General features: G+C 39.7%; 1 protein-coding gene across 1 annotated transcript; it reads left to right on the top strand.

Annotated features, from left to right (window-relative positions):
* The first annotated feature begins 4,104 nt into the window (after positions 1 to 4,104).
* Positions 4,105 to 24,967, top strand: Prps1 (phosphoribosyl pyrophosphate synthetase 1). The gene is made up of 7 exons (XM_077793770.1): positions 4,105 to 4,374; positions 14,785 to 14,968; positions 16,612 to 16,710; positions 17,781 to 17,905; positions 20,498 to 20,671; positions 22,660 to 22,819; positions 23,899 to 24,967. Exons 1-7 carry the CDS (start codon positions 4,253 to 4,255, stop codon positions 23,989 to 23,991), a joined length of 957 nt encoding a protein of 318 aa, XP_077649896.1. The 5' UTR covers positions 4,105 to 4,252; the 3' UTR covers positions 23,992 to 24,967.
* Positions 24,968 to 25,304: the final 337 nt, after the last annotated feature.

The following is a 25,304-nucleotide window of genomic DNA, read 5'->3' as shown; positions in this document are numbered from 1 at the left end:
TATTTTATTTTATTTGCAGTACTGGGGAATGGACCCTGGGGCACTCTACCACTGAGCTTCAATCTCCAGCCTTTTTATTTTGAGATTGGGTCTCCCTAAATTCCCCGGGCTGGCTTTGAATTTGCAAGAGCCTCCTGCCTCAGTCTTCTGAGTCCCTGGGTTTAGAGGTTTGTGCCATCACGCCTAGTCAGAGGTGACTTCTTTTAGCCCTGGACCTGCATAATATTTTGAGCCTTGTGAGAGACTTCTAGCTGCCTCTACAAAATCCACTCACCTTCCTGGGAACAGGGCCATCCAATAAAACATTTCCTAACCTTTCTTTCAGTCATGTGAATAAGCTCTTGTCAAAGGGATGTGAGAGAAAGTGAGATAGACAAATATCATCTCACTTGCTTAAAAGGGAAATCCCTTGCACTAACCTTTTCACTTTCCTTCTTCCCATGATCTGGAAAGTGGATGCGCCCATGACCTAGCATGCAACAGAATTGTCCCATTGGCCTAGCTGAGCAGCCTGTTATGCAAGAGAGAAATAATATGTCTTACTTGATCAGCTGAATTTTAGTGGCTCATTGCTACAGCAGCTCACCTACCCTTTATCCAAATGCAGGTTTTTTGATGGTACTATGTTAAATTGTACTGCACCTTAAAATTATTCATATAAATGTATCATCTCTTCTACTAGGAAACCAACTCCTAATTGGTCCCTCTGGTTCCTATCTTGCCTCCTGCATTTATTCTTAGAAGCTGGGACGAACCTTTTAAAAGGGAGATCAGGTCATGTCATTCCTTGCTGAAAACCCTTACTCAGTAAAAGCAAAGTTCCTACAATAGCCTACAAGGTCCTACATGACCCACCCCTTCTTCTCAATCACTCTTATCTCACTGACCTTACTATCCTCTCTCTCTCTCTCTCTCTCTCTCTCTCTCTCTCTCTCTCTCTCTCTCTCTCTCATACTGGGGATTGAACCCAGGGGTGCTTAACCAGTGAGCCACATAGCCAGCCTTTTTTTTTTTTTTGAGACAGGGTCTCACTAAGATTTTTTGAGCCTTACTAAATGGCTAAGGGTGGCTTTGAAGCTGCCATCCTCCTGCGTCACTGGGATTACAGGTATGAACCACCACGCCCGGCTGATATTTTCTTTATTTCCATGATTATTGCTTTTGTGTGTGTTTGTGCTATTGGAGATTGAACCCAGGGGTTCTCTACCACTGAGCTGAATATCCAGCCCTTCTTATTTATTTTTATTTTGAGATAGGATCTCACTAAGGTACCTAGGCTGGTCTGAAACTTTAAAAAAAATGTACTTGGTACTGTGGATTGAACCCAGAGGTGCTTTACTGCTGAGCTACATCCCAAGACCTTTTTTTTTTAAAAATAAAAAAATTGAAACTGGATCTCAACAAGTTGCCTAGGGCCTTGCTAAATTGCTGGGGCTGGCTTTGAACTTGTGATCCTCCTGCCTCAGCCTCTTGAGGTGCTGGGATTATAGCCATGCACCACCATGCCTTGTGCTTTAGTCAGCATTTTTGCTGCTCTGACTAAATGGCCTGATCAGCACAACTGTAGAGGAGGAAGAGTTTATTTGAGAGCCCATGGTCTCTGAGGTCTCAATCCATAGACAGCTGGCTTTATTCTTCAGGGCTCCAGGTAAGGCAGAACAACATGGCATAAGAGTGTGGCAGAAGGAAGTGGCTTATGTGGTGATCAGGAATCAGTCTACTAGCCAGATACAAATACATACCCAAAGCAATGCTCCAATTCCCACCTCCTTCAGCCACACCCCACCACTTCAGTTACCACTCAATTAATCCCTATCATCGGATTAAATCACTGATTGGTTTAAGACTTTATAACCCAATCATTTCTCCTCTGAACTTTCTTGCATTGTTTCACACATGACCTTTGGGGGGACACCTAACATCCAAACTATAACACCTGGCTTACAAAATCACTTTAATTTTTTTTAGTTGTGGGCACAATATTTTATTTTTATGTGGTGCTGAGGATTGAATCCAGTGCCTCACACACGCTATGCAAACACTCTACCACTGAGCTACAACTGCAGCACCACAACTTCACTTTTGATTCTAAAATTGCATGAGAATTTTCTCTTACTTTTCCTAATTTATGGACAGAAGAATGTGCTTAATGAAAATGTGATATGATAATAAAGGCTGAAGCCAAGCATGGTAGTGTAGAGTTGTAATCCCAACAACTCAGGAGGCTAAGGCAGGAGGATTGCAAGTTCAAAGACAGCCTCAGCCACTTAGTGAGGCTCTAAGTAACTTAGTGAGACCCTGTCTCAAGATAAATAACAAAGGGCTGGGGATGTGGCTTGGTGGTTAAGCATTCCTGGGTTCAATCCCTGGTTCCAAAATAAATAAATAATAAAGGCTGAAACACGGCTGTGATCCCAGCTGCTCAGAAGGTTAAGGCAGAAGGATGGCAAGTTCCAAGCAAGCCTGGACAATGGAGGAAGATCCTGTTTCAAAATAATGAATTAAAAATTCTGGGGAGGGGCTGGAGTTGTAGCTCAGTGGTAGAGTGCTTGTCTAGAATGTGTGAGGCAATGGGTTTGAATCTCAACCCTACAAATAAATAAATTAATTAAAGATCTATCAATGACTAAAAAAATATTTTTTAAAAGAAGTTCTGGGGATGTAGCTCATTAGAAGAGCATCCTTGGGTTCAATTAATTCCCAGTACTGAGAGAGAGAGAGAGAGAGAGAGAGAGAGAGAGAGAAACAAAAAGAAGAAAAGCTCACATTGGTACAATTAGCAAGTATCACTATAAAAATAGGGTTGAATATCACATTGGCAACACAAACTGAACATGATGCCATTGAAAGTCATATGAAGTGGACATGATGGAAAACCATGTTTTCTGATTCCTTCAAGTTTTTTTTTTTTTTTATTTGTTTGGGGTTTTTTTTTGTCAGTACTGTGAAATGAACCAGTGGCATTCTACCACTAAGCTATATCCCTCTAGCTGGGATTGCAGGCATGTGCCACCATGCCAGATAAGAAGGTAATAATGTAAGACCCGTCCCTCTGTAGGGCTTTCTTCCTATTTTCATGCTGTACTGGGGATGGAACTCAGGGCCTCAAGCATGCTAGGCAAATTTTCTGCCACTAAGTTACATTCTCAGCCTCCTTTGGGCTTCTTTATCTGCAGTCTCATATAATATTAATTTTTTTTATTTTTTGGTACTGGGGATTGAACTCAGGGGCACTCGACCCCTGAACCATATCCCCAGCCCTTTTATGTAATTTGTTTAGAGACAGGGTCTCACTGAATTGCTTAGCGCTTGGCTTTGATCCTCTTGTCTCAGCCTCCCACGCCGTTGGGATTCCAGGCGTGTGCCACCACGCCCAGCCACTAATTTTCCTTTCCATTCTAAGGGTTAGATAAAATCAGACTTTTACTTTGGTATATTTTGGGAAATCCACGCTCCTTCAGTTCTTTAAACGTAGTTGGTTCCAAGTTAGAAATGAAATGCCTCTTCCTCTTGGATTGTCTGTATGACTCAGGTGCCATGCTTTTGGTCATTTTCCCCATGGGACTTATCTTCCATGCAAAGATGACACTTCACAATTACAAAGGATAAACAAGCCCTTCGGACCGCTTGTGTTTGGGGTGTCTCTGTGATATAAAAGTGCTTTAATCCAGTCCCACCCTCATAAAGAGATAAAAATCGAGTTCAGAAACCTACACATGCATGTGGCTGCCATCCTAATTAAAATATTTTCTTAAAGGAAACTATAAACTAGAGCCAGACTTAAATGTCTTTTGCTGAAGAAGAAAGCATGCGTAATCTGTTTGCGGGAAAGATCTGGTTCTACGCGTCACCGGTATACCTCCACCCTTATCCTTTCACCCCAGTCAGATGTCTCCACGCTCTCTAGCCAGCTCTCCCCCCACCGCAAAGCTACCAAGGGGTGGGGCTATTAGCCTCACCCCGGTTTTTGCCCTCCAGCCAATACTCGAGAGAATAGAAGAGAGGTGAAGCCGCAGTGAGGTCTCCGCCCCTCGATCCCGCTAAGCCAATAGGAAACGAGTGGGTGTGGACTTCCCCCGCTGATCCCGCCTCCCCAGCTCTGGGTAATTTAGAGCCGCGCGCCGGGCGGGAATGTAAGATGGCGGAGTAGCAGCGCAAAGCGGTCAGTATTAAGTATTTGGGCAGACTTCGGTTCTGGTCTCCGCAGCAGCAGTGATCGTTGAGCGACGAGCGCCTAGGATAATTGTTCAAGATGCCGAATATCAAAATCTTCAGCGGCAGCTCTCATCAGGACTTATCCCAGAAAATTGCTGACCGCCTGGGCCTGGAGCTAGGCAAGGTGGTGACTAAGAAATTCAGCAACCAGGAGACCTGGTAAGGGCGAAGTTGGAACCCCAACAGACCTCACCTGTTTAGCAGGCAGGAGCTGTGGGGGATGGGGCCTCCGCGTGAGTTCCGGGGAACTGGGGGAAGGGGGGAAAGGGGCTGCTTTGGCGAGGGTGCTGTTTCCGTTATTTTACCTCTTGCGCGGGAGGGTCACGTTCATTCTCACCGTGTGGTGGGGTGGAGTCTAGATGGATCGTGAGGCGAAGCTGCTGGGTTTGAAGGCAGGGATGGAAGACCCAGTGCAGTGATAGTGGCTGCCTAGAGCGAAGGGAGGGGATGGACGCTTAGCCTCGGCTGTGGGGACACGTGGCTTTGTCGCTTCACTGTTGAGCCACCCGGGCTGGACTGGATTCGCTTCAGCTCTTGGACTGGTGTACGTTGGATAATGTATCGCTTTCGGAGCCCCCCTGGTCTGTCTTTTAGAGTCTAAGAAGCAGCATTTTAATTTGAAATGGTGTCAGTCTGGTTTGGTGTTGAGGAAATTGGCATTATGTACCGAGGGCGCGAAAATTATTACTACCGACTTCCCTTAGATTGACAAGCGTTGACTTTCACATCTTTAAAATCATTAATCTCCCAACTAATTGGAACCATCCTTAAGTTAAATCTAGTTGATCGAATAAAGTGATGACATTAATTCTGCACCCTTGATCGTTGGCATCTCGGCTTGAGTCATCCCGAAAGTCTTAGGGAACCTTAGTTCTGAATTGGATCTTTGACCTTTTACCCAATGCAGCTACTGGTACATTAGCATATTTTTCAGTAATTGTCTATTCTGGAATTACCCACTTCTTATCGCTATGTGAGATAATTTAGGGTAAAATTTATACTTGAGTGTTAAATAAAGACAGGTAATGCAGTGGAACCTCTGGATCTAACAGTGCATTAACATTTGACTTTCTTTCATTGTCTTATTCCTTTCCCCCACTTCCAACTTTCACATGTACCATTGTACTATTTTGGGGATAACATAATTACCTGCTTCTTTCAGTGCCGCTGCCAGCTAAATGTAGAATATTCTGGCTTTGATAGGTTATCCCATCAGATGTTATCCCATTTGTTATCCCATCAGTCAAATCATAGCACTGCCCACAGGATTATTGATACATGTGTTAAGGGTGAAGTTTTCATCTAATGATCAGTTAAATAAGATTACATTGAACACTTTTCCTTTTTTTTTTTTTTTTTTGTACTGGGGATTGAACACAGGGGAGCTTTTTATCAATGAGCTACATCCCCAGTTCTTTTTTTTTTTTTTTAAAGTCGGGATCTCACCAAGTTGCTGAGGTTGGCCTCCAACTTGTGATCCTCTGGCCTCAGCCTTACAAATTGCTGAGAGTTACTGGAATTACAGGTGTTCACCATCATGCCTGGATTTTGGCTTTCTTCTTGAAAGTGAATTCCAACTGTAATTCTCCCTATCTTTTTTAGACCCAGTTGATATAAAACTATTCATCTGTAATGGATAGCTTCTTCCTGGATTAGTGTGCTGCTGATTGTAATGCAAATGATAGCGCAAACACTTCCATCTGTAACCAGGCAATACCTTAGTCAAAAGAGGTTTGCAAGCTGCTATCTGTGGCTTTCAACACACCATTATGGCTCAGGGGCCTTACTAAAGAAGACAAAACCGGACCAGACTCAGAGTAGCAGCATAGCTAGGGGACAAGAATGTTATTCATTTGGAGGTTTTCTTTGGGCCCTCTGGTTATTAAATCCATTTCCTGTGCTTTCTGGAAAAATATGAAGGCTATTTTCTCCTTGTGTTAATCTCTTCTGCCCTCTGCATAATGTACCACGGCAGAACAGGAGGCTGTATTGGTGTGGTGGTGGGGGAACAATTTAGCTTCCTCCTGACTGATTTAGATTAAGCCTAATGTAGATAATTGCTGATTGGTTACTTTCCTTCTTTCTGGCTTAATCATTACCGCGTGGTTCTGTAGATATTCTGAAATTGGCCCTGAACATAAAGATGTTTACTTTGGAGATCCCTTCCACAATCTTTCTTTTTTCTAAGCTGCAGAAATTGTATCTTCTGCTCAATGAATCTTGGAATCTATAGGTATTGGATAGGCCAGTTCACTGCTGTGGGTCATCAGATGCAGAGCCTGTGCTCAAATAAAATAATTTTTGCTATTTGCTAGAATTTGGCAAAATCTCTGCTCCACCTTTTTGGTACCTAGGATAGAACCCAGGGGTGCTCAACCACTGAGCCACATCCCCAAGTTCTTTTTTAATTTTTATTTTGAGACAGGGTCTCACTAAGTTGCTGAGGCTGGCTTTGAACTTGCAATCCTCCTGCCTCAGCCTCCCAAGCCATTAGAAGTACAGACGCATGCCACCAGGCTCAGCTAGAATCTTTGCCTTTGTGAGCAGAGTATTTTTCTTCCCAAATCAGGATAATCCTTAGTTATTTAGGAAACATACATTTACATAGGAAACATACGTATATTTATAGTTTATGAGTGCATGTGTATATACCCACACATAAACATAAAAGTTAAAAGTTAAGGTGCTAGAATTAGAGAACCTGAATTGAATCTTTCTTTGTCTTGGTAATCTCTTCTATAAAACATTGTCCACCTATAGTTACTGTGACTATTAAATGAGATAGGATTAAAGTTCTTAGGACATTGTTCAACACATAATAAAACAATAAATGCAACAATAAATGTTGGCAAGGAGGAGTGGCAATGGTGTTGTGCAAAATCTAGGATATATAGCAGGCAAAAAAGAATATATCCTTCACAATTCCACTACCTGAGATATGCTGTTCATATCTTGATTTATGAACGCCAACTACTGAGCCATATCCTGGCCCTTTTTATTTTTATTTCAAGACAATGTCTCATTGCTGAGGGTCTTGTGGCTGGCCTTGAAGTTGTGATCCTCCTGCCTCAGCCTCAAGTTGCTGGGATTATAGGCATGTGCCACGATACCCAGCTATATTTTCAAAAATTGAAGTCATTGTTTAAAGCTTTCTTTATTTAGTGACATTATGAATGGATTATTCCTTTAAATTTTCATATTATTAGCTTAGAATAAATCCCAAGAGGAGAATTACTAATTTAAAGGGTATGTACCAATTTTCAGGCTTCGGATACCTATTGTCAAATTGTCCCCCAGAAAAGTTGAGCTGAACTTTTCTATTTGCAGTCTCATCAGCAATAATAGCAACATTAATATTGAATGTATAGCTAAATGCTTAAGAAGTGCTAGTTTCTGTTGGGTTTATTGGCTCATGCCTGTAATCCCAGTGATTTGGGAGATTGAGGCAAGAGGATCACAAATTCAAGGACAGCCTTGGCAATTTAGTAAAAATCTCAGCAATTTAGCCAAACCCTGACTTAAATGAAGAGTACTGGACGTGTAATCCAGTAGTGGTAAAAGCACTCCTGGGTTCAACCCCCAGTACCACAAATAAGTGTTAATTTCTATAATAAAGCACCTGAATGCTATGAGGAACTATTTTCTTTCTTTGTTACTGGGTATTAAACCCAAGGGTGCTTAACCACTGAGCCACATCCCCAGCCCTTTTTATTTTTAATTTTGAGATATGGTCTCACTGAGTTACTGAGGCTGGCTTTGAACCTGCCATCCTCTTCCTCAGCCTCTCCAGCTACTGGGATTTTAGGCGTGTGTCACCATGACCAGCAAGGGGAAGGTTTTAACTATGTTTGCCTAAGACTTGTATTCCCATGTATTTTGTACATGTCAACACCTCCATATTCCAAATTCTTGAGATTTTCTTAATAGCATCTACTTCTAAGATTCACTGTATTTCCTTTTTGTGCTGTTTCACATTCAATGCCAGTTGGAAGCACTTATACCAGATACTAAATGAAAGGAGGGAAAAAGGTAGTTTTCTCACTTGTTAGCTAGACATAGTCTTCTGGCCTCCTTGAAAACCACTGGGAGAATGATTGGCCCAAGGCCTTTTGAAGTTTTTGCCTGTTAACTAGAGGGAAAGTATAAGGAGTTTTACCCTCTTGCTTACTGAACTAGATCTTACCACTTAGTAGATTTTATTAGAACCAAATAGGTTTTAGGCATAACTGCTATTTATTTACTGTCACAATTTACTTGATGAGATTTAGAAGAAACCATCAGAACAGTTATTGAGCCAGTGTGGTGGCCCACACCTATAATCCCAGCAATTTGGGAGATAGAGGCAGGAGAATCACAAGTTCAAGGCAAGTCTTAGTAATTTAATAAGACCCAGTCTCAAAATAAAAATAAAAAAGGGCTGGGGGTGTAGTTCAGTGGTAGAGTACTCCTGGGTTCAATGCCCAGTAGTACATACAAAGAAAGAAAAATGTTGATTTGGAGGGTTACTTAGGATTGAAACCAGGGGTGCTGTACCACTACACTTCACCCTCAGCTCCTTTTTTTTTTTTTTTTTTTTTTTTTGTATTTTGAAACTGTGTCCCATAAAGTTGCTGAGGATCTCACTGAATTTCCAAGGCTGGCCCCCAACTTGCCATCCTCTTGCCTCAGCCTCAAGTCACTAGGATTACAGGTGTGCACCACCATGCAAAGCTTAGTGTTCAGATTTTTAGTTTTTATTTCTGGTATGAGGGACTGAGCCTAGGGACACCTTACCATTGAGCTACATATCCAGGCCTTACTGTCAGTACCTTAATTTTTACATAATGAAATACTTTTTCAAGTTGCTAAGTTTGTACCTTGCTCTAACAAACATCTTTTGCTGTGGGTAGGTTTTTAGTTTTAAGTTTGGCTTTGGGAAATGGCTGAACTGTGGGTTGCTTGTTAAGTGATATAATTATAAAAAATGGTTCTTGTGATTGTTGGATGGTGAGCTGATAAGTGAATTTTAAATTTTTCAAGCCTTTAATGTGATGTTAGAATATGTAATTATTAAATAACCATACTAAGATTATTTATCAAAGTTATATGTTTAACAGATGCTCTGGTGTTTAAATTGGCAGTGATAATTTTATAACTAAATACCCCACCTGCTTTCAAGAAAGGATTTGAAGTGTTTTCCATCATAGTCAAAAGTACAGGTTTTTTTTAAGATATCAGAAACCTTATAGAACAAAGGGCTATAGTAATGGTGTCAAGCACTTGGCATGGCATCAGGGCTGGAATTGTAGCTCAGTGATAGAGCACTTGCCTAGCTTTGTGAGGCACTGGGTTTGATTCTCAGCACCACATAAATAAATAAAATAAAGGTCCATCAACAACTAAAAAAAATTTTTTAAAAATTTTGGCATAGAATGATTATTGAAGTTTAATGTTACTTTAACTATATATTTTGGCTTCCTGGCAGCTAGGGATAAAGGTATATGCAGTGGATTATATAGTTTTATTTTTATAAAACTCTAGAGACTTATAAGTACAAAATCCTAGGAATTTCATGGGTAGAATCTTTTTTTTTTTTAAACTATGGATTGTATCCAGGGGCACATAACCACTGAGCTACATCCCTAGTCCTTTTTATTTTTTTTTAATTTTGAGACTGGATCTTGCTGAGTTGCTGAGGCTGACCTTGAACTTGTGATCCTCCTGCCTTAGTTTCCCCAGTCACTGGTATTATAGGTGTGTGCCACCATGCCTAGTTTAGTTGAGGCATTTGTATAGCAAGATAAGCCACCTGGTCTGAGAATGTTCTTTTCTGCTTTTACTTGACAATAATAAAGCCTTAAAAGCCTACAGAAATAGTTAAGCGGGGCAGGGGGCGGGGGCTGGGGATATAGCATAGTTGGTAGAGTGCTTGCCTCACATGCGTAAAGCCCTGGGTTCAATCCCCAGCCCCACCCCCCCCAAAAAAAAGAACCATAGATCTCTGATACCAGATATAGAGGACAAATTGACTTTGTTGGGAATCAGTGTGCCCAACTGTCATTCTGTCCCAGGAAAATGGGGATCTTTGTCAAGGAGGTTAGGGGTAGAAGAGGAATGAGCAGGTTTAACATTTTCTGAGCTTTGAAGTCCCTCAATTATTGAAAGTACTTGTGTTGCTGAAAGCTCAGTCCTTGTCCCCATGCCAATCCAATAACAAGGGCATGGTTTTGAGAAAAAGGAAAAAGAAGGTTTATTGCTTTGCTAACAAAGGAGAAACACAGGAAACTCCTGTCCCAGAGGCGTTGATTCTGCCCATCAGTAGGAACAGGTTTTTTTTTTTTTTTAAGAGGTGATTCAGAGAAAATGAGTTTAGGAAGGAGAGATGAGGATGAAGAAGTTTAGGGAAAAATAATATCAGGGAGGAGAAGTTTAGGGAAAAGAAGAATGGGAAAAAGAAAAAAATGTAAGTTTCAAGGCCACAAGGGAAAGAGTCAAAACATCAAGTTAACCCCTGTTACACTTGGTTAAAACCACAGTTGTGTACCATAAAACAGAAATGCCACTTTTAGCCTGGAGAGCTCTCAAAGGGATGTGTTAGTAGTAAAGAAGATCTGAGAAGTCCCTTACATGAATACTCCCTCTTACTTGGACCTGCCACAGTGAGAAATGTACAGAACATTCTCATCTCCAGGAGGTATTATTTAGTCATATCCACTTGAGTTCTTTTTGTTTTATTTTTACTTATTTTTTTAGTCCTGGGGATTGAACACAGGGGTACTTTACCTCTGAGCTACATCTCCAACCCCCATTTTAAATTTTTTTTATGATCTATTTGGATTTTGAAGAATGTTTTCAGAAAGCAATTTTGGTATTGGCATAGTTGATGTTGCCAAAATATTTGGTTTAAAGGTTGATCTTGGTGATAGAGGATATGTATCCTTTTTTTTTTAATTACTGAAAGTCACAACGTTCATATACAAGTTTCAAACATAAAGAAGGAAAATGGTATAATGACCCTACACATATCCTTCACCCATTTCAATAGTTATGAATCAAATTAAGTATCCATAAGTTTAAAAAAAATACACTACTATGTCAAGTCAGCCACATGGAGGTCCACAAAATTACTATTTTTGTTTGTCTTAATATCACTAGTTAAGGACCCGTCATCAAATTCTTTGTTACTATATCATCCTGATGGTACCATCAGGTTGTAATTCTACCCCCAAATTATATAAATAATGAGTATCTGAAGAAGGGCATGGGTGGATTTGTCAAAACCTTTTAAGGAAACATGATCCCATATGCCACGGTGGTATATGCCTGTAATCCCAGCAACTCAAAAGTAAATGGAGGGGGGCTGGGGTTATGGCTCAGGGGTAGAACGCTCGACTCACATGTGCAAGGCTCTGGGTTCGATCCTCAGCACCCACGTATAAATAAATAAATAAATAAAGTTTTTTTTTAAAGCCAGTCATTTTTTTAAAAAAAAAGTAAATGGAGGCATTCACTTCACTTTTAATCAAAAGTGAATAAGAGGCAGCCTAATCCTGAGGGGTGTTTGTTCATTCTTTTTTTTTTTGGTACTGGGGATTGAGCTCAGTGGCACTCAACCACTGAGCCACATCCCCAGCCCTATTTTGTATTTTAGGGTCTCACTGAGTTGCTTAGCATCTCACTGATGCTGAGGCTGGCTTTGAACTCATGATTCTCCTGCCTCAGCCTCCCAAGCCACTGGGATTATAGGCATGCACCACTGCGCCCAGATATGGCTAATTTTGCTTCCTCTTATTAGTCTTCCCTCACCACGCTCTAATGATTGAATTTTTGAAGCAAATAGATATTGTCATCCATATATATTTCAGTAAACAAAATAGTATTATCATGCCTAAAGAAATTGATAGTAATCCCTTACTGTCAAATAAGTAGCCAGTGTTCATTTTTTTTCCTCATAAAAAATGTTCTTTTGTTTTAGTTTGAATTGGCCTGCAAATAAGGTGTATATATTGCAATTAATTGATAATTTTATTATTAGTTGTTGATGGACTTTTATTTGTTTATATTCGATGCTATCAACCAACCCAGTGCCTCACACATGCTAGGGAAGTGTTCTACCACTGATTTAAGTCACATTTAATGTGTTTTTTTTTTTTCCTGGTACTGGGGATTGAACCAGGGACACTCTACTACTGTGCTACATTATTATTCCCCAGCCCGTTTTGAGACAGGTTCTAAGTCACCAAGGGTGGTTTTGAATTTGTATCCTCCAGCCTCTGTCTCCCACATTGTGGCAATTACAGGTGTGTTTCACTGTACTCAGTTCCAGTCACTATTTAAAATCTTACTGTTTCTATTGATATCATACTTGACAAGAAGGTCATTTTGATTGGAGACCTGAAAAATGAGTGAAGTGGTTTTGAGAAGAGCATTCAGATAGTGGAAAGAAGTGCAGTCTGTGAAGTAGTAAAGGGTGTCTTCATGGAATATAAAGGAAGAGAATGTGACTGATCCCTGATAAGCTTGGAAGAAAATACTTTGAGATGAGTTCTTTCTCAAATTAACTGTTTAAATTGGATTTCGCCAGGTTTTCTCACAGTATTATAGCTTTTCAGAAAATAATACAACTGGACCTGGTTCTTTTGACTAACCACAGAAGTGTGTTTGTTTTTTTACACTTCTGTGACCTCAGTTTTCATTGAGGGCTACAGTAATGGTTTACTCAACTATGCACAAGGTACAATCACTTTTTTTAAAAAATGAATTTTGAGAAGGGGAGGTGGTGTAGCTCAGTCCTAGAGCACTTGCCTAGCACACATGAAGCTCTGGGTTCAATCCCTAGCACTGAAAAATAATTGAATTTTGAGGTAATTGTAGACTTACATTCACCTCTAAGAAAAAAACAGATCAAAGTATACCCTTTACCCAGTTTTCCCAAACTTGGTTTTTTTGTTTGTTTGTTTGTTTTTGTTTGTTTCTTTGAGACAGGGTCTCTCTCAGTTGTCCAGGCTGGTCTTGAACTTGCAATCTTCTGCCTCAGCCTCCATGGTAGCTGGGATTACAGGTATTCACCCCTGCACCCAGCATCTCTGTTTATTTTGATAGAGGTTTCTTTCGGGATGCCCTTTAAAGTTTTATTTGGGGAGTAAACATGAGATAAACATCATCCTGATGGGCATAATAATAGTGGGCAGTTTCTGAAACCACACAAAAGATAGTGGTGGGAGTGCCATAAAAATATAAAAGTATGCATGTTGTATTTAATAATAACTACATTGCCTTTTAATTTGAACAGGATTGAACTCAGGAGCATGCGACCACTGAGCCACATCCCCAGCTCTATTTTGTCTTTAGAGACAGGGTCTCACTGAGTTGCTTTAGCATTCACTTTTGCTGAGGCTAGCTTTGAACTTGTGATCTTACTGCCTCAGCCTCCTGAGCTGCTGGAATTAAAGGCGTGTGCCACCACACCTGGAGTGAACTGAAGTTCTATTGTTCAGTAGGGGTTTTTAACAATTCTGATCTATCCCTTCTTTATACATATACACATATCCCTACCTTATCTTGAGGATTGATTGAGGTGGTGTGTGTGTCACTGGGGATGGAACCCAGGGCTTTGCATGTGCTAGCCAAGTGTTCTAACATTGAGCTACACCCCTAGCTCCAGATTTTTTTCTTTGAGATCATAATTTTTTTTCTTGGCAGGGACCCAAGTATGGGTATTGAAATTTTTGTTATGATAAAATATAGTTGTACTCCACTATTAGACTTACTTCCTATGGCATTGTTATTAAATAAGACTTACTGATTGGACAAAAGTACAGTTGTTACAGAATAAGATCAAGGACCACATCTGCTTTATTCATCTTTGTATCCCTAGCTCCTAGCACAGTGACCAGCATATGAGCATTTAATATTTATTGAGCAAATTGCCAATATGGTAGAGGCAGTACTGTCTTCACTAGAAAGCATTATAGAAAGAACAGTGGTGATTCATCCCTTATGATATTTCTACTTTCATTTTTTATGGATTATATAACAGTCACGGACGGGTTCTATGTCAAATCTGTCTTTACATTGCATGACCACCTCCAGAAATTACTTTTCCAATTATTTGTGAATACTTTAAAGTTAGCTAGTGTTTTTCATGCTATGTCACACATACAAACTTGTAATATTTGTATAGTACACTGCAGTATAGTACACAGCAGTTCTAGTGTAAGAGCTCCTACTTGGGATCTTCCAGAGTCTGAGGGGATCAATATCCACATGGCTTTAACCACCAATAGCATGCTATCAGGGAAGCTGTTTTTTTTTTTTTTTTTAAGACCTTACTATCTATCCAAATACAGTATCGTGCTTAAAAGTCTTGAGGAGGGGTACTGGTGATAGAACCCAGGGTCACTCTCCCACTAAGCTACATCCTCAGACCTTTTTATTTTTCATATTGAGACAGGCTCTCCTTAAGTTGCTGAGGCTAGCCTTGAACTTACCATCCTCTTCAGCCTCCCAAGTCACTGAGATTATGGGCATGCACCACCATGCCCAACTAAAAATCTATTGTTTTATCTTGCCTATCTTTCTCTAATTTAGTGTGGAAATTGGTGAAAGTGTACGTGGAGAAGATGTCTACATCGTTCAAAGTGGTTGTGGTGAAATCAACGACAATCTAATGGAGCTTTTGATCATGATTAATGCCTGCAAGATTGCTTCAGCCAGCCGGGTTACTGCAGTCATCCCATGTTTCCCTTATGCCCGGCAGGATAAGAAGGATAAGGTATGAACAGAATCTATTTGTGTGTGTGGTGCTATGGATAGAACCAGAGCCTTTGTACATGCTAGGTATACGTGCTACTACTAAGCCACACCCCCAGCCCAGAGTCATTTTTTTAAAGCAGGGGAAGCAGGAGTATAGCCTAAAGTTAAAAAAATTCCTCAACTATCAGATATATTTATATTTCTGAGGTATTTTAAAGTCACATTTCCTTAGGTATTACCCTGTCTTCACAATAGGTATATAGTAGTTTTGTGTAAACCAACACATTTGTATTCTGTATTTCATTGAAATTATGCATATGTAACTTTTCCATTAGCTTGCTGGTATTTTTAATTCTATTAATCAGACTAATTACCAACCCTGTGGAATAGAATACACACACACACAAATACATACATACTCGGACTTTAATCTAAGGGCACTTTACCAGTGAGCCACATCCCCAGCCCAGGTTTTTAATTTTTTTTAAAATTTTGAGACAGTATCTCAGTAACTTGCTTAGGTCCTCACTACATTGCTGAGGTTGCCCTAGAACTTGTGATCCCCCTGTCTCAGCCTCCCAGGTCCCTGGGATTACACGTGTGCGCCACTGTACCCAGCTGGAGTGGAATAATTTTTAAACTATATAAGGTGTGTATTTGTGTCCCAGCTACTCAGGAAGCTGAAGCAGGAAGATCCTTTGAGCCCAGGAGTTCAAGGGCAGCCTGGACAACATAGTGAGAACCTGTTTCAAAAAAAACTATAGTAGATTTCTCTTGACTGTCATATAGTCAGGGTCTTGGTTGTTACATCTTCATAAAATATGAAGCCTATTTATATGAATATCTGGTCTCATATAGCTCTCTTATTTGATATTATTAGAGGATGAGGTATACACATTTTGCAAGGATGTTGTAATTAATGCCCAGCTTTAACACACAGAACTTGGGAGAAAGGCCAGATATTTTTATTACAGCAGAGTGTAAAGGGCAGGTGCTTTAGGGTGTAGCAGGTATACCTTTTACTTAATGGAGTTGAGGTTGCTGGAAAACTGATCCCCAGATGAATAAAGTGATGATGTAATTTACAAAGGAAACAATTTCCATTCTGTTATATATCTTTGAACTTTGATATTTTAGGTTTACACAGGCATGGGTATGTATGTAAGAAGATTTTTTAAAAAAATATTTATTTTTAGTTGTAGTTGGACACAATACCTTTATTTTATTTATTTTTATGTGGTGCTGAGGATTGAATCCAGAGCCTCACAAGTACTAGGCAAACACTCTACTGCTGAGCCACAACCCCAGCCCCAGTATTTAAAAAGATTTTAGTAAAGTTGTTTTTTAAAAGATGTTTTGGGTTTGCTGAGTTTGAAAATTGAAGCTTTTGAACAGGCTGAAAATATGTATAACCAGTGAAATGATAATCCTGGAAGCAAGGAAGTTATTTTCTTTACTGAAATGTATATCCTCAGTTGGGAAGTGATGTTTCACTTAGCACTTGTTCTTGACTATGATACACTCAAAGTCAATGGTAGCAAATTCCTGGTAGCACCGTGACTTAAACAAAGTAGATACACAATAAATAAATGTTTCTTGAAATGAATTGTATTTCAAATTGGCTTTTTTGGTTTTTCTTTTTCTTTCTTCCCCTCCTTTTAGAGCCGGGCACCAATCTCTGCTAAGCTTGTTGCAAATATGCTGTCTGTAGCTGGTGCAGATCATATTATCACCATGGATCTACATGCTTCTCAAATTCAGGTATCAGTGGAAAATAATTATCAGGGATAATTATCTTGCCTTTCTAGGTAGAAGGAGTGGATTAATAATGCTCAACACTGCAGAGAGCCAAAAACTGCCCAAGTATAGCTCAAGTAAACTAGATGCTGAAAACATTTTAAATGCATTCACTGTAAGCACATCATCTTTACCATCTTTGCCATTTGGAGTGGATAGACAGAGAGGAAGTCTGATATTATAGGTATAGCCTACGCTTTAGGATCAGACCTACTTTGAATACTGGCACTTTTTTATAATCACTAGCTCTGTACCCTGGGCAGTTTACTTCTGAACATACTTTTTCATTATTATAAAATAAATATTAATTTCATAATATAATGCCTGGCCCATGACTGGTGCTCAATAAATGGAAGCTGTTGTTATTCTCCCTGAGGATTCAGTCTTAAATTTAGAGCCACAGATATTGGAACCTAACTTTTCATAGGAACTCAGAATGAAGGAAGTAGATTACTATATTTATTTTATACTATTTAAAGAGACTTCCAAATCATTGTCATTATCCCATGGCAACCAGCTGAGATTCATAGGTACCCATGTTACAGAAAAGGAACAACTTAATTGAGAAATACAACTAATTTTTATCAACTAGAATCAACATACATCTTCTGATTTCTAGTTATCCTATAGGATCATTTATTATAGTTCCCACTAAATTTATGTATCACAACTTCTCTAAGTAGTTTACTGAGTGCCATGAAGTAGTACATATTAAACTAATGAGTGCATACCATGGCTGAACAGTCCTTATGGTCTTGGCTAAACTTGGCTGTTCTTCACAAGGGTTCATTTGCAGTTCTTGCATTCAGTTGTGGGTTGGCTGAGGGTTGGATTGGCTGATCTTGGTGGGACTCTCTCAGCCAAGATTTGAGGAGGCAATTTTTACAATCTACCACACTGAGAATGCCTTTCTTTATGTTTGAGTGTTGCAGTAAGGCATTCTCTCTATGCAAGTTATTATTTTCTTTGTGTTATCCATTTGCAAATGGAAGAGAAGGAAAACGAAGCAAAACTGACCTGCCTTCTTTCTCCAGGGCTTTTTTGATATCCCAGTGGACAATTTGTATGCAGAGCCAGCTGTCCTGAAGTGGATTAGGGAGAATATCTCTGAGTGGAGGAACTGCACTATTGTGTCACCTGATGCTGGTGGAGCCAAGAGGTATGGTTGAAATTAGTATTCTTCCCCATGTACTGGGAAAATCTAAATGGCAATTTTAAGTAATATCTAATGTTAGATATAGTTTTACTATCCTTTTATTGACCCAAATTACTACTTAGAAGACAAGTCAGAAAAGGAGACCTAAATAGTTATGATATTTCGGACTTGACTATAACATTAGTAACTTGGCAGTGCATGGCTAACAACACTGCAAAAAACCTATCTGAAAGGGTAGGAAATTTAGTTTTCTGTTGATTGGCAGCTGCTATTGAACTCCATATTAGTGGATAAGTGAGCTTTCACACCCTTCTAATAATGCTGTTGGTTAGTCCATTTTGATCCTTGGGATTAAAATATTAAGCAGGGAGGAAAATAAAGTATGACATTTTTATTTAAAGCCAGGACTTTAGAATTTTAAACTCATTGCCAGGGATTTCCATTTATGGTGCTTTACAGCTCACATGGTGCAGACTAAGAGCTCTTGCTTTTCTTAGTGGATTACTTATAGTAATGCATTCAGAAGTATGGCACATGTTCTTCTTGATGGGGAAATAGAATGAAGAGCTCCAAAACACAGATGATTAGGAAAAGCTAATTCAGAACTTTTTAAAAGCCATTCAGATCTTTAGTGACACCAGGCATGGTGGTACACACCTTTAATCCCAGCAGCTCAGGTGGCCTAGGCAAGAGAATCTCAGATTTGAGGCCAGCCTCAACAACGTAGTTAGGCCCTAAATATAGTGAGACCCTGTCTCAAAATAAAAAAGTAAAAAAGTGCTACAGATGTTTCTCAGTGGTTAAGCACCTCTGGGTTCAATCTCTGGTTAAAAATCTTCAATGACAATTTTTTAGCAGCTTCTTTATTTTGTTACTTCAGTGGAACTGATAAGCTGAGAACTTAAGTTCTGTTATCCATCTGTTAAGTTATCCATCTGGTGTGTGACTTGATAAGCTCCATTCAATCATTAATTACCCTCTGCTATACTGGAGAGAGTGTATTAAAATCCCCCAACTGGCAGTTGTCATAGGCACTATGGTCACATCTTGCCAAGGGACTTAGAAAATAATCACATTTTAAAGAGTTAAGCAGGATTTTCTTGTCAAAGTTGGGTACAAGAAACTGCCTTAAGCAGATAATTTGTTGCTCTTGGTGATTATTTTCATCATAATCACCTTGTAATGATGGAATGTTTTCCACAGGCCTAGCCCTTTTGCTTTGACAGGGTTTGGGGAGTAAATAGGGTCTACTCCCTATGTACTGTGCAATTGTTATCTGCACAGGAGTTCTCCTCTCAGGGATGAGAGATGTAGGATACATTTTCTAACTCTTTTCCTTTGTTGATTAATGAATATGTTGGCCAATGAGTATAGATGGTTTGGGACACTTATAGTAATTGGTTATGAATTTGCTTCAGATAATCAATCATTCTGAGTAAATTGGTTACCACCAATGTTATGTGCCTAAGCAGTAGTAATGGACAACTCAGGGTGTGTCTTGTTTAGGTCAAGGTATAAATGTTGCCTAGAGTTATGCTTCAAATCTTACTATACGGTCACAGGTTCCCCCTTTTCCAGTAGAAATCTAGATATGTAACCATAGTCACAAGGAAATAGGATATAATATTATAGGATAATCAGTGCTACACTTAAAAAATAAAATAATCCAAAGCACAGGCCTTTGCTTTATGTATGAAAAGATGACAGTGGGGCATGAATGTACATGTCACCAGGACAGCCCAATATTATTTACACCAAATGGCTTTGTACTTGAGTGACTTATGAACTATATGGTCACCAGTCAGACTTATCTAATACCCCACTTTCTGCTGTGGTTTGTGTTATATTGTAATAAGGAAAAAAATAACAATTGTATTTTTATTTAGAGATAGTTTAGTCTGTACAGTGAAACGCCCAGTTTTTATGGTTAATTGGTATAACTTTCTTTCTAGCATTCATAAAAGAAGTTCCCAAGCTTGGTGTCCAGGTACAGTTGACACTGACAATTGGTGAATGTTTTGCCACCATCACAAAGGGGGCCACGAGGGCACAGGCATTGGAACAGGCTGGGCACTGCTCCTTTCCTGCCAGCTTCAGGTTCACATCTCACATCCACAGGCACTGGTGTTCTATAATGGAAATGGGGACAATCTGTGCACCCCTGCATTGGTTAATAAATCCAATGTTACAAATCCATTAACTAAGTGTGCCTTGGCATTATACTACTTCCCAGGTCTCTCCCTTACCCAGAATGAATGGTTACCAAAGTGTGAGTAACATTCCTAAATTGCCATTGGGATAAAGGCATTAGTCCATACAACCCAGTTTGTCTTGAGGTCATCAATGATAGTTGTTTTCTTTTAGCCCTAGAAACTGTTTGGTTTTAGTGATTACTCTCCCCTAGAAAATCAGCCCATTCTCTTTTTGTATGTGTGGTGATGGGGATTGAATCCAGGGTTTCTCTTGGTCTAGGCAAGTGCCCTACCACTGAGCGATACCTCCAGTCCTTCCAGCTCATTTTTTAGTCTTTCTTTTTTTTTTTTCTTAGAAATCTTATACACTTGTGTTTAACATTGAATATCTCCTATTTTGCAGAGTGACCTCCATTGCAGACCGGTTGAATGTGGACTTTGCCTTGATTCACAAAGAACGGAAGAAGGCCAATGAAGTGGACCGCATGGTGCTAGTGGGAGATGTGAAGGATCGAGTCGCTATCCTTGTGGATGACATGGCTGACACATGTGGCACAATTTGTCATGCTGCTGACAAGTGAGTACAGAGTTGGGAAGCTAGTGGTTACAAGTAAAAAAGCTAAGCTGGGCATGGTGGTGTACTTCTGTAATCCCAGCAACTCAGAAGGCTGAGGCAGGAGAATTGTGAATTCAAAGCCAGTCTTGGCCACTTAGTGAGACCCTGTCTCAAACCAAAAAATAAAAAGGGATGGGGATGTAGCTCAGTGGAAAGGCATCCCTGGGTTTTTAATCCCCAGTACCAAAAATGTAAAAAAGTAAAAAATAAAATAAAAAGCTAATAACTGACATCTGAATGCCTTCAGCCTGCCAATACTTTTTGGAACTGAATCGAAAAAGATAAGTAGCTTTGGAAGGTTTTCATAAGCCTAGGCTTGAATAATAATAAAAATTGAGTACTCTTTTTTTCCAAATTTTCTTAGTTGTAGCATTGTCTGTATAACAGTACACAGTTTCATCTGTTTTTAAGTGGACAATTCAGTAGCATTAATTACAGTCACAATGTTGTACAGCCATTATAGCTATTTGTTTCCAATGTGCTTTTCATTTCCCTGAGTACTCTATTTTCTTTTGGTGCTAGGGATTGAACCTAGGGGTGCATTAATACTGAGCTACATCCCTAGCCCTTTTTATGGTGGGTTTTTGGGGGGTTTTTTGGTTGTTGTTGTTTTGTTTTTTGTTTTTTTTAAGGCGAGGTCTTGCTTAGTTGTCAATGCTGACTTTGGACTTGATCCTCCTTCCTCAGCCTCCTGAGTCACTGGAATTACAGGTGTGCACTACTGTACCCAGCTGCCAGTCACTAATTTCTCACTTCCCCTGTCCATCTTATACATTACCTCTGCACTTGATAATCTTTCTAAAACTATGGCCAGGGTCCATCACTTCTCTCCTGCAGAATCATAAGTGGCTTTCCAGTGTTTACAATTCAAACCACTATGAATAGCATTGTTTCTTATTTGGTACTAGGGATTGAACCCAGGGATACTTTACCACTGAGCTACATCCTCAGTCTTTTTATGTTTTATTTGAGACAGGGTCTCACAAAGTTGTTTAAGGCCTCCCTAAGTTGCTAAGGTTGGCTTTGAACTTGCAAACCTCCTGCCTCAGCCTCCCAAGTAGCAGGGATTACAGGTGTGTGCCACTGTGCCTGGCTATTTTATTTCTTAGAATGTTTTTTTTTTAATTCCTAAGTGTCTGTACCTGGCACATAATAGGTATGAAAAAGATTCCTAGCTTGGCTCCTTGAGTTTACATTTATAAAATCCACTTTATCCTTATATTTATAAGATACTAATTTGTGTAACAGATCAACTCCCTGAAATGTCAGTGGCTTAATATGGTAGTTTCTTTCTCGTCCAATGCAAGTGTTCCTGATTGGACTCATTTTCTGGGACCCAGACTCTTTCAAACTTGTGACTATTTCTTTTAACATGTGGCTTCCAAGATTTTGCTGGGAAATATTTCCATTTTGGCTAGCTAGAAAAGAAAAGGAGCACAGGGGATTACCCTTGAGTGATTTATTAAGTCCAGCCAAGAAGTGACTTAGTGCAGATTTCTCTTCTTGATATGGACAGAATTGTGTCCTCCTAAAATTCACATGTTAAACCATAACCCCAAATGTGATGGTATTTGAAGATTACTTTTGGGTGGTATTTCAGGTTTAGCTGAGGTCTCAAGTGCAGAGCCCACATGATGGAATTAGTGTTCTTACAAGAAGAGAACACTGGAAAGCTTTCTGGCACTCTGTGCATGCGCTCAGAAGAGATCCTGTGAACACACAGCAGGATGGCAGCCTCTTACAAGAGAAGAGATTTTAGAATGAAACCTACCCTATCTGTACCTTGATCTTGCATTTGCCAGCCTCTAGAACTATAAGAATTACGTTTCTGCTTAAGCCACCCAGTCTATGAAGTTTTGCTATGGTAGACTAATACACCTTTTCTCCCTAACTCAAATTCTATAATAGTGAATAAGATTAATCCAAGTCGAGTCTCTTTTTTCCACTAGACTTCTCTCAGCTGGAGCGACCAGAGTTTATGCTATCTTGACTCACGGAATCTTTTCTGGCCCAGCCATTTCTCGAATCAATAATGCATGTTTTGAAGCAGTAGTGGTCACCAATACCATACCTCAGGAGGACAAGATGAAGCATTGCTCTAAAATACAGGTGAGAATAAGATTCTTGCAAAACAAGATTTCATCTGAGTGTTTAGGTGTGGTTATATATGTTAAATTAGGTTTCTGGATTCGGAAGATCTCCTTTGATCTTGAAGTTTGTCCGTTATCAGGATCTGTGATCAAAAAACACCTGTTTAAAAATTCAAATTGCTAGACCTCAGAACCTAGAGGATAGAGCCTAGGATTCTACATTTTAACAGGCTATTCCAGTGATTTTTTTTTTCTTTTTTTTAGTACTGTGGATTGAACCCAGGTATACTCTACCAGTGAACTATGTAAGCCCTTGGCCCTTTTATTTTTGAAACAAGGTGTCTCTGAGTTGCTGAAGTTAGCCTGGAACTTGTGATCCTCCTACCTCAGCCTCCTGAGTCTCTGGGATTATAGGTGTGTGCCACTGTACCTGGCACTCCCAGTGATTTTTTTAATTTTTGGTACTAGAGATTAAACTAGGGGCACTTAACCACTGAGCAACATCTTCAGCCCTTTTATTTTTTATTTTGACACAGGGTCTTGCTAAGGCTGACCTCAAATTTGTGGTCATCCTGCCTCAGCCACCAGAGTTGCTGGGGATTACAGGCATGGACTGCCACACTCGGCACTCCCAGTGGTTTTGATGCACATGAAAGTGTACAAGTTCATGCTTTACACAAACCCTGTTTATCTTACTCTTAACTATTGTGTTTTGTTTTTGCAAGACCACATGTTTTACTACTAGATGTAAAAGACATAAAATTGTTCTATCAAATTACTGTCAAATTTTTTCAAACTTGTACTCATTTTTGTACATCTTTTTAGGGATTGGGACTAAATTCAGACTGGCACTGGTCTGTAGTTCACCATTTTGGATTTTAAAATTGCATCTCACCATTTTGAGCCCCAGTGAGAGTTTTTCCTCCATTACTAACATTTGTTTCCTAAATGGGTATAGTAAAAATATTGTTCTGAATAGTTGCTGAGTATGGGCTTATGAGGAGGGGTGCTCACTAGATTACTCAACAGTGGAGGCTTCAAACTGGCCAATCAGCTCTGTCCATGTCTATTAACCTGGTACCTTTCTTGCCTTTCTAGGTGATTGACATCTCTATGATCCTTGCGGAAGCCATCAGGAGAACTCATAATGGGGAATCTGTTTCCTACCTATTCAGTCATGTTCCTTTATAATAGAATAACTTGAGGCTTTTTTAAAAATAAAATCAACCCTACCCCTTGTTTCCCTTAGTATTTCATGACAAATTCAGCAGAAGACCCAGCTTGCTCCAGTATAGCTTTCTACATCCCACATCATGTAAATGAGGGTTTATTGTAAATTGGGGGAAGACAGATTGAGATTAACTGCTGGGATTTCTTAACTGCATTGTCTCATTCTGGCTTCCTTAATGATTTTGTGAACCTTGCAGCTTTAACTAGAGTTCAGCTGCTTCAAGATCTCAGACTTCTGAGGGTGTTGAATAAGGCTGTTTAGATGGTTGGGGAAGCTCAGACTTTGCATGTGAATACTTTGGGGATTTTTCTTTATCGGAACAACTAGCCACAAAGCAGCCCATGTGTGACAAGTTTCTCCAAGATCTATGCTAAATCAAGAACAAGAGCTTTCGGCAGCCCCCAGACCTATTCTCCTGAGCAAGCACCCTGTTAAGGCAGGAGCAGGCAACTCAGCCTGAAAAAACTGTTGGGTGGCATCCTGAGGGGGTAGGGGGTAGCACAGTGCAGCAAATGTTTCTTGGGAGGAAGAAGCCTGATTCATTGTCATCTGCTTGACCATGTAGCTTGTATTCCCTTTGTACCTATTCCTTTCTATGGCTTTACAACTTCAGCCATTTTGACCTTTTCCTGGCCAGATATCCTCTTGGGCCCAAACAATCATTGTATCATAGTCTTCTAGAACACAGACTTGCTTCCTGCTGTGTAATTGCTAACATTCACATTAGATATTTTGCTGTAGCTTAACCTTCCTTAGCCTACTTCCACCGTGGTTGTGGATTTTAGGTGGTATACTAGTGCCTTTTAATTTAAGTATTTAATTTTCATCTTTCTTCCTGGAATCTGTTTGGCCTCTCCAATGACCTGACATTTCTGTTAAAAGTTTGATGTTAATTGTCTCTTGTAGAAGAAACTAATAAAGTGTCTATGTGTGTGATTTTTTGGGGTCTTTATCTTCTGTCATGATTCTCTGCTGATGGTTTGATTTAGATGTCTTGCGTCCAGTGATAGCTCCTGTTTCTTTGTTTCCCAACTATTTTTGCTACCTTGTTTTAAGCCAAGAGAAAACAAGGCAACAGCTTTATTAAACTGTAAGACTTTTTAAGATATTCAGAGCTTTCTGAGAACTAGAGTCTAATTTTGTGTAGTGAACCTGAATTACACTGCTGGATCTCTGGTTCTTATTCTGGGGACCCAAATTAGGTATTTGCTTATAGGAGGAGTGTTTTATGATTTATTCATTTTGAACCAATTTTGCCAAATGTGGTAATTTC

This window comes from Urocitellus parryii, chromosome X, assembly GCF_045843805.1.
Source record: "Urocitellus parryii isolate mUroPar1 chromosome X, mUroPar1.hap1, whole genome shotgun sequence".
Taxonomy (NCBI): domain Eukaryota; kingdom Metazoa; phylum Chordata; class Mammalia; order Rodentia; family Sciuridae; genus Urocitellus; species Urocitellus parryii.
The sequence above is the reverse complement of the archived record's forward strand: the minus strand, read 5'-3'. Positions and strand labels throughout refer to the sequence as shown.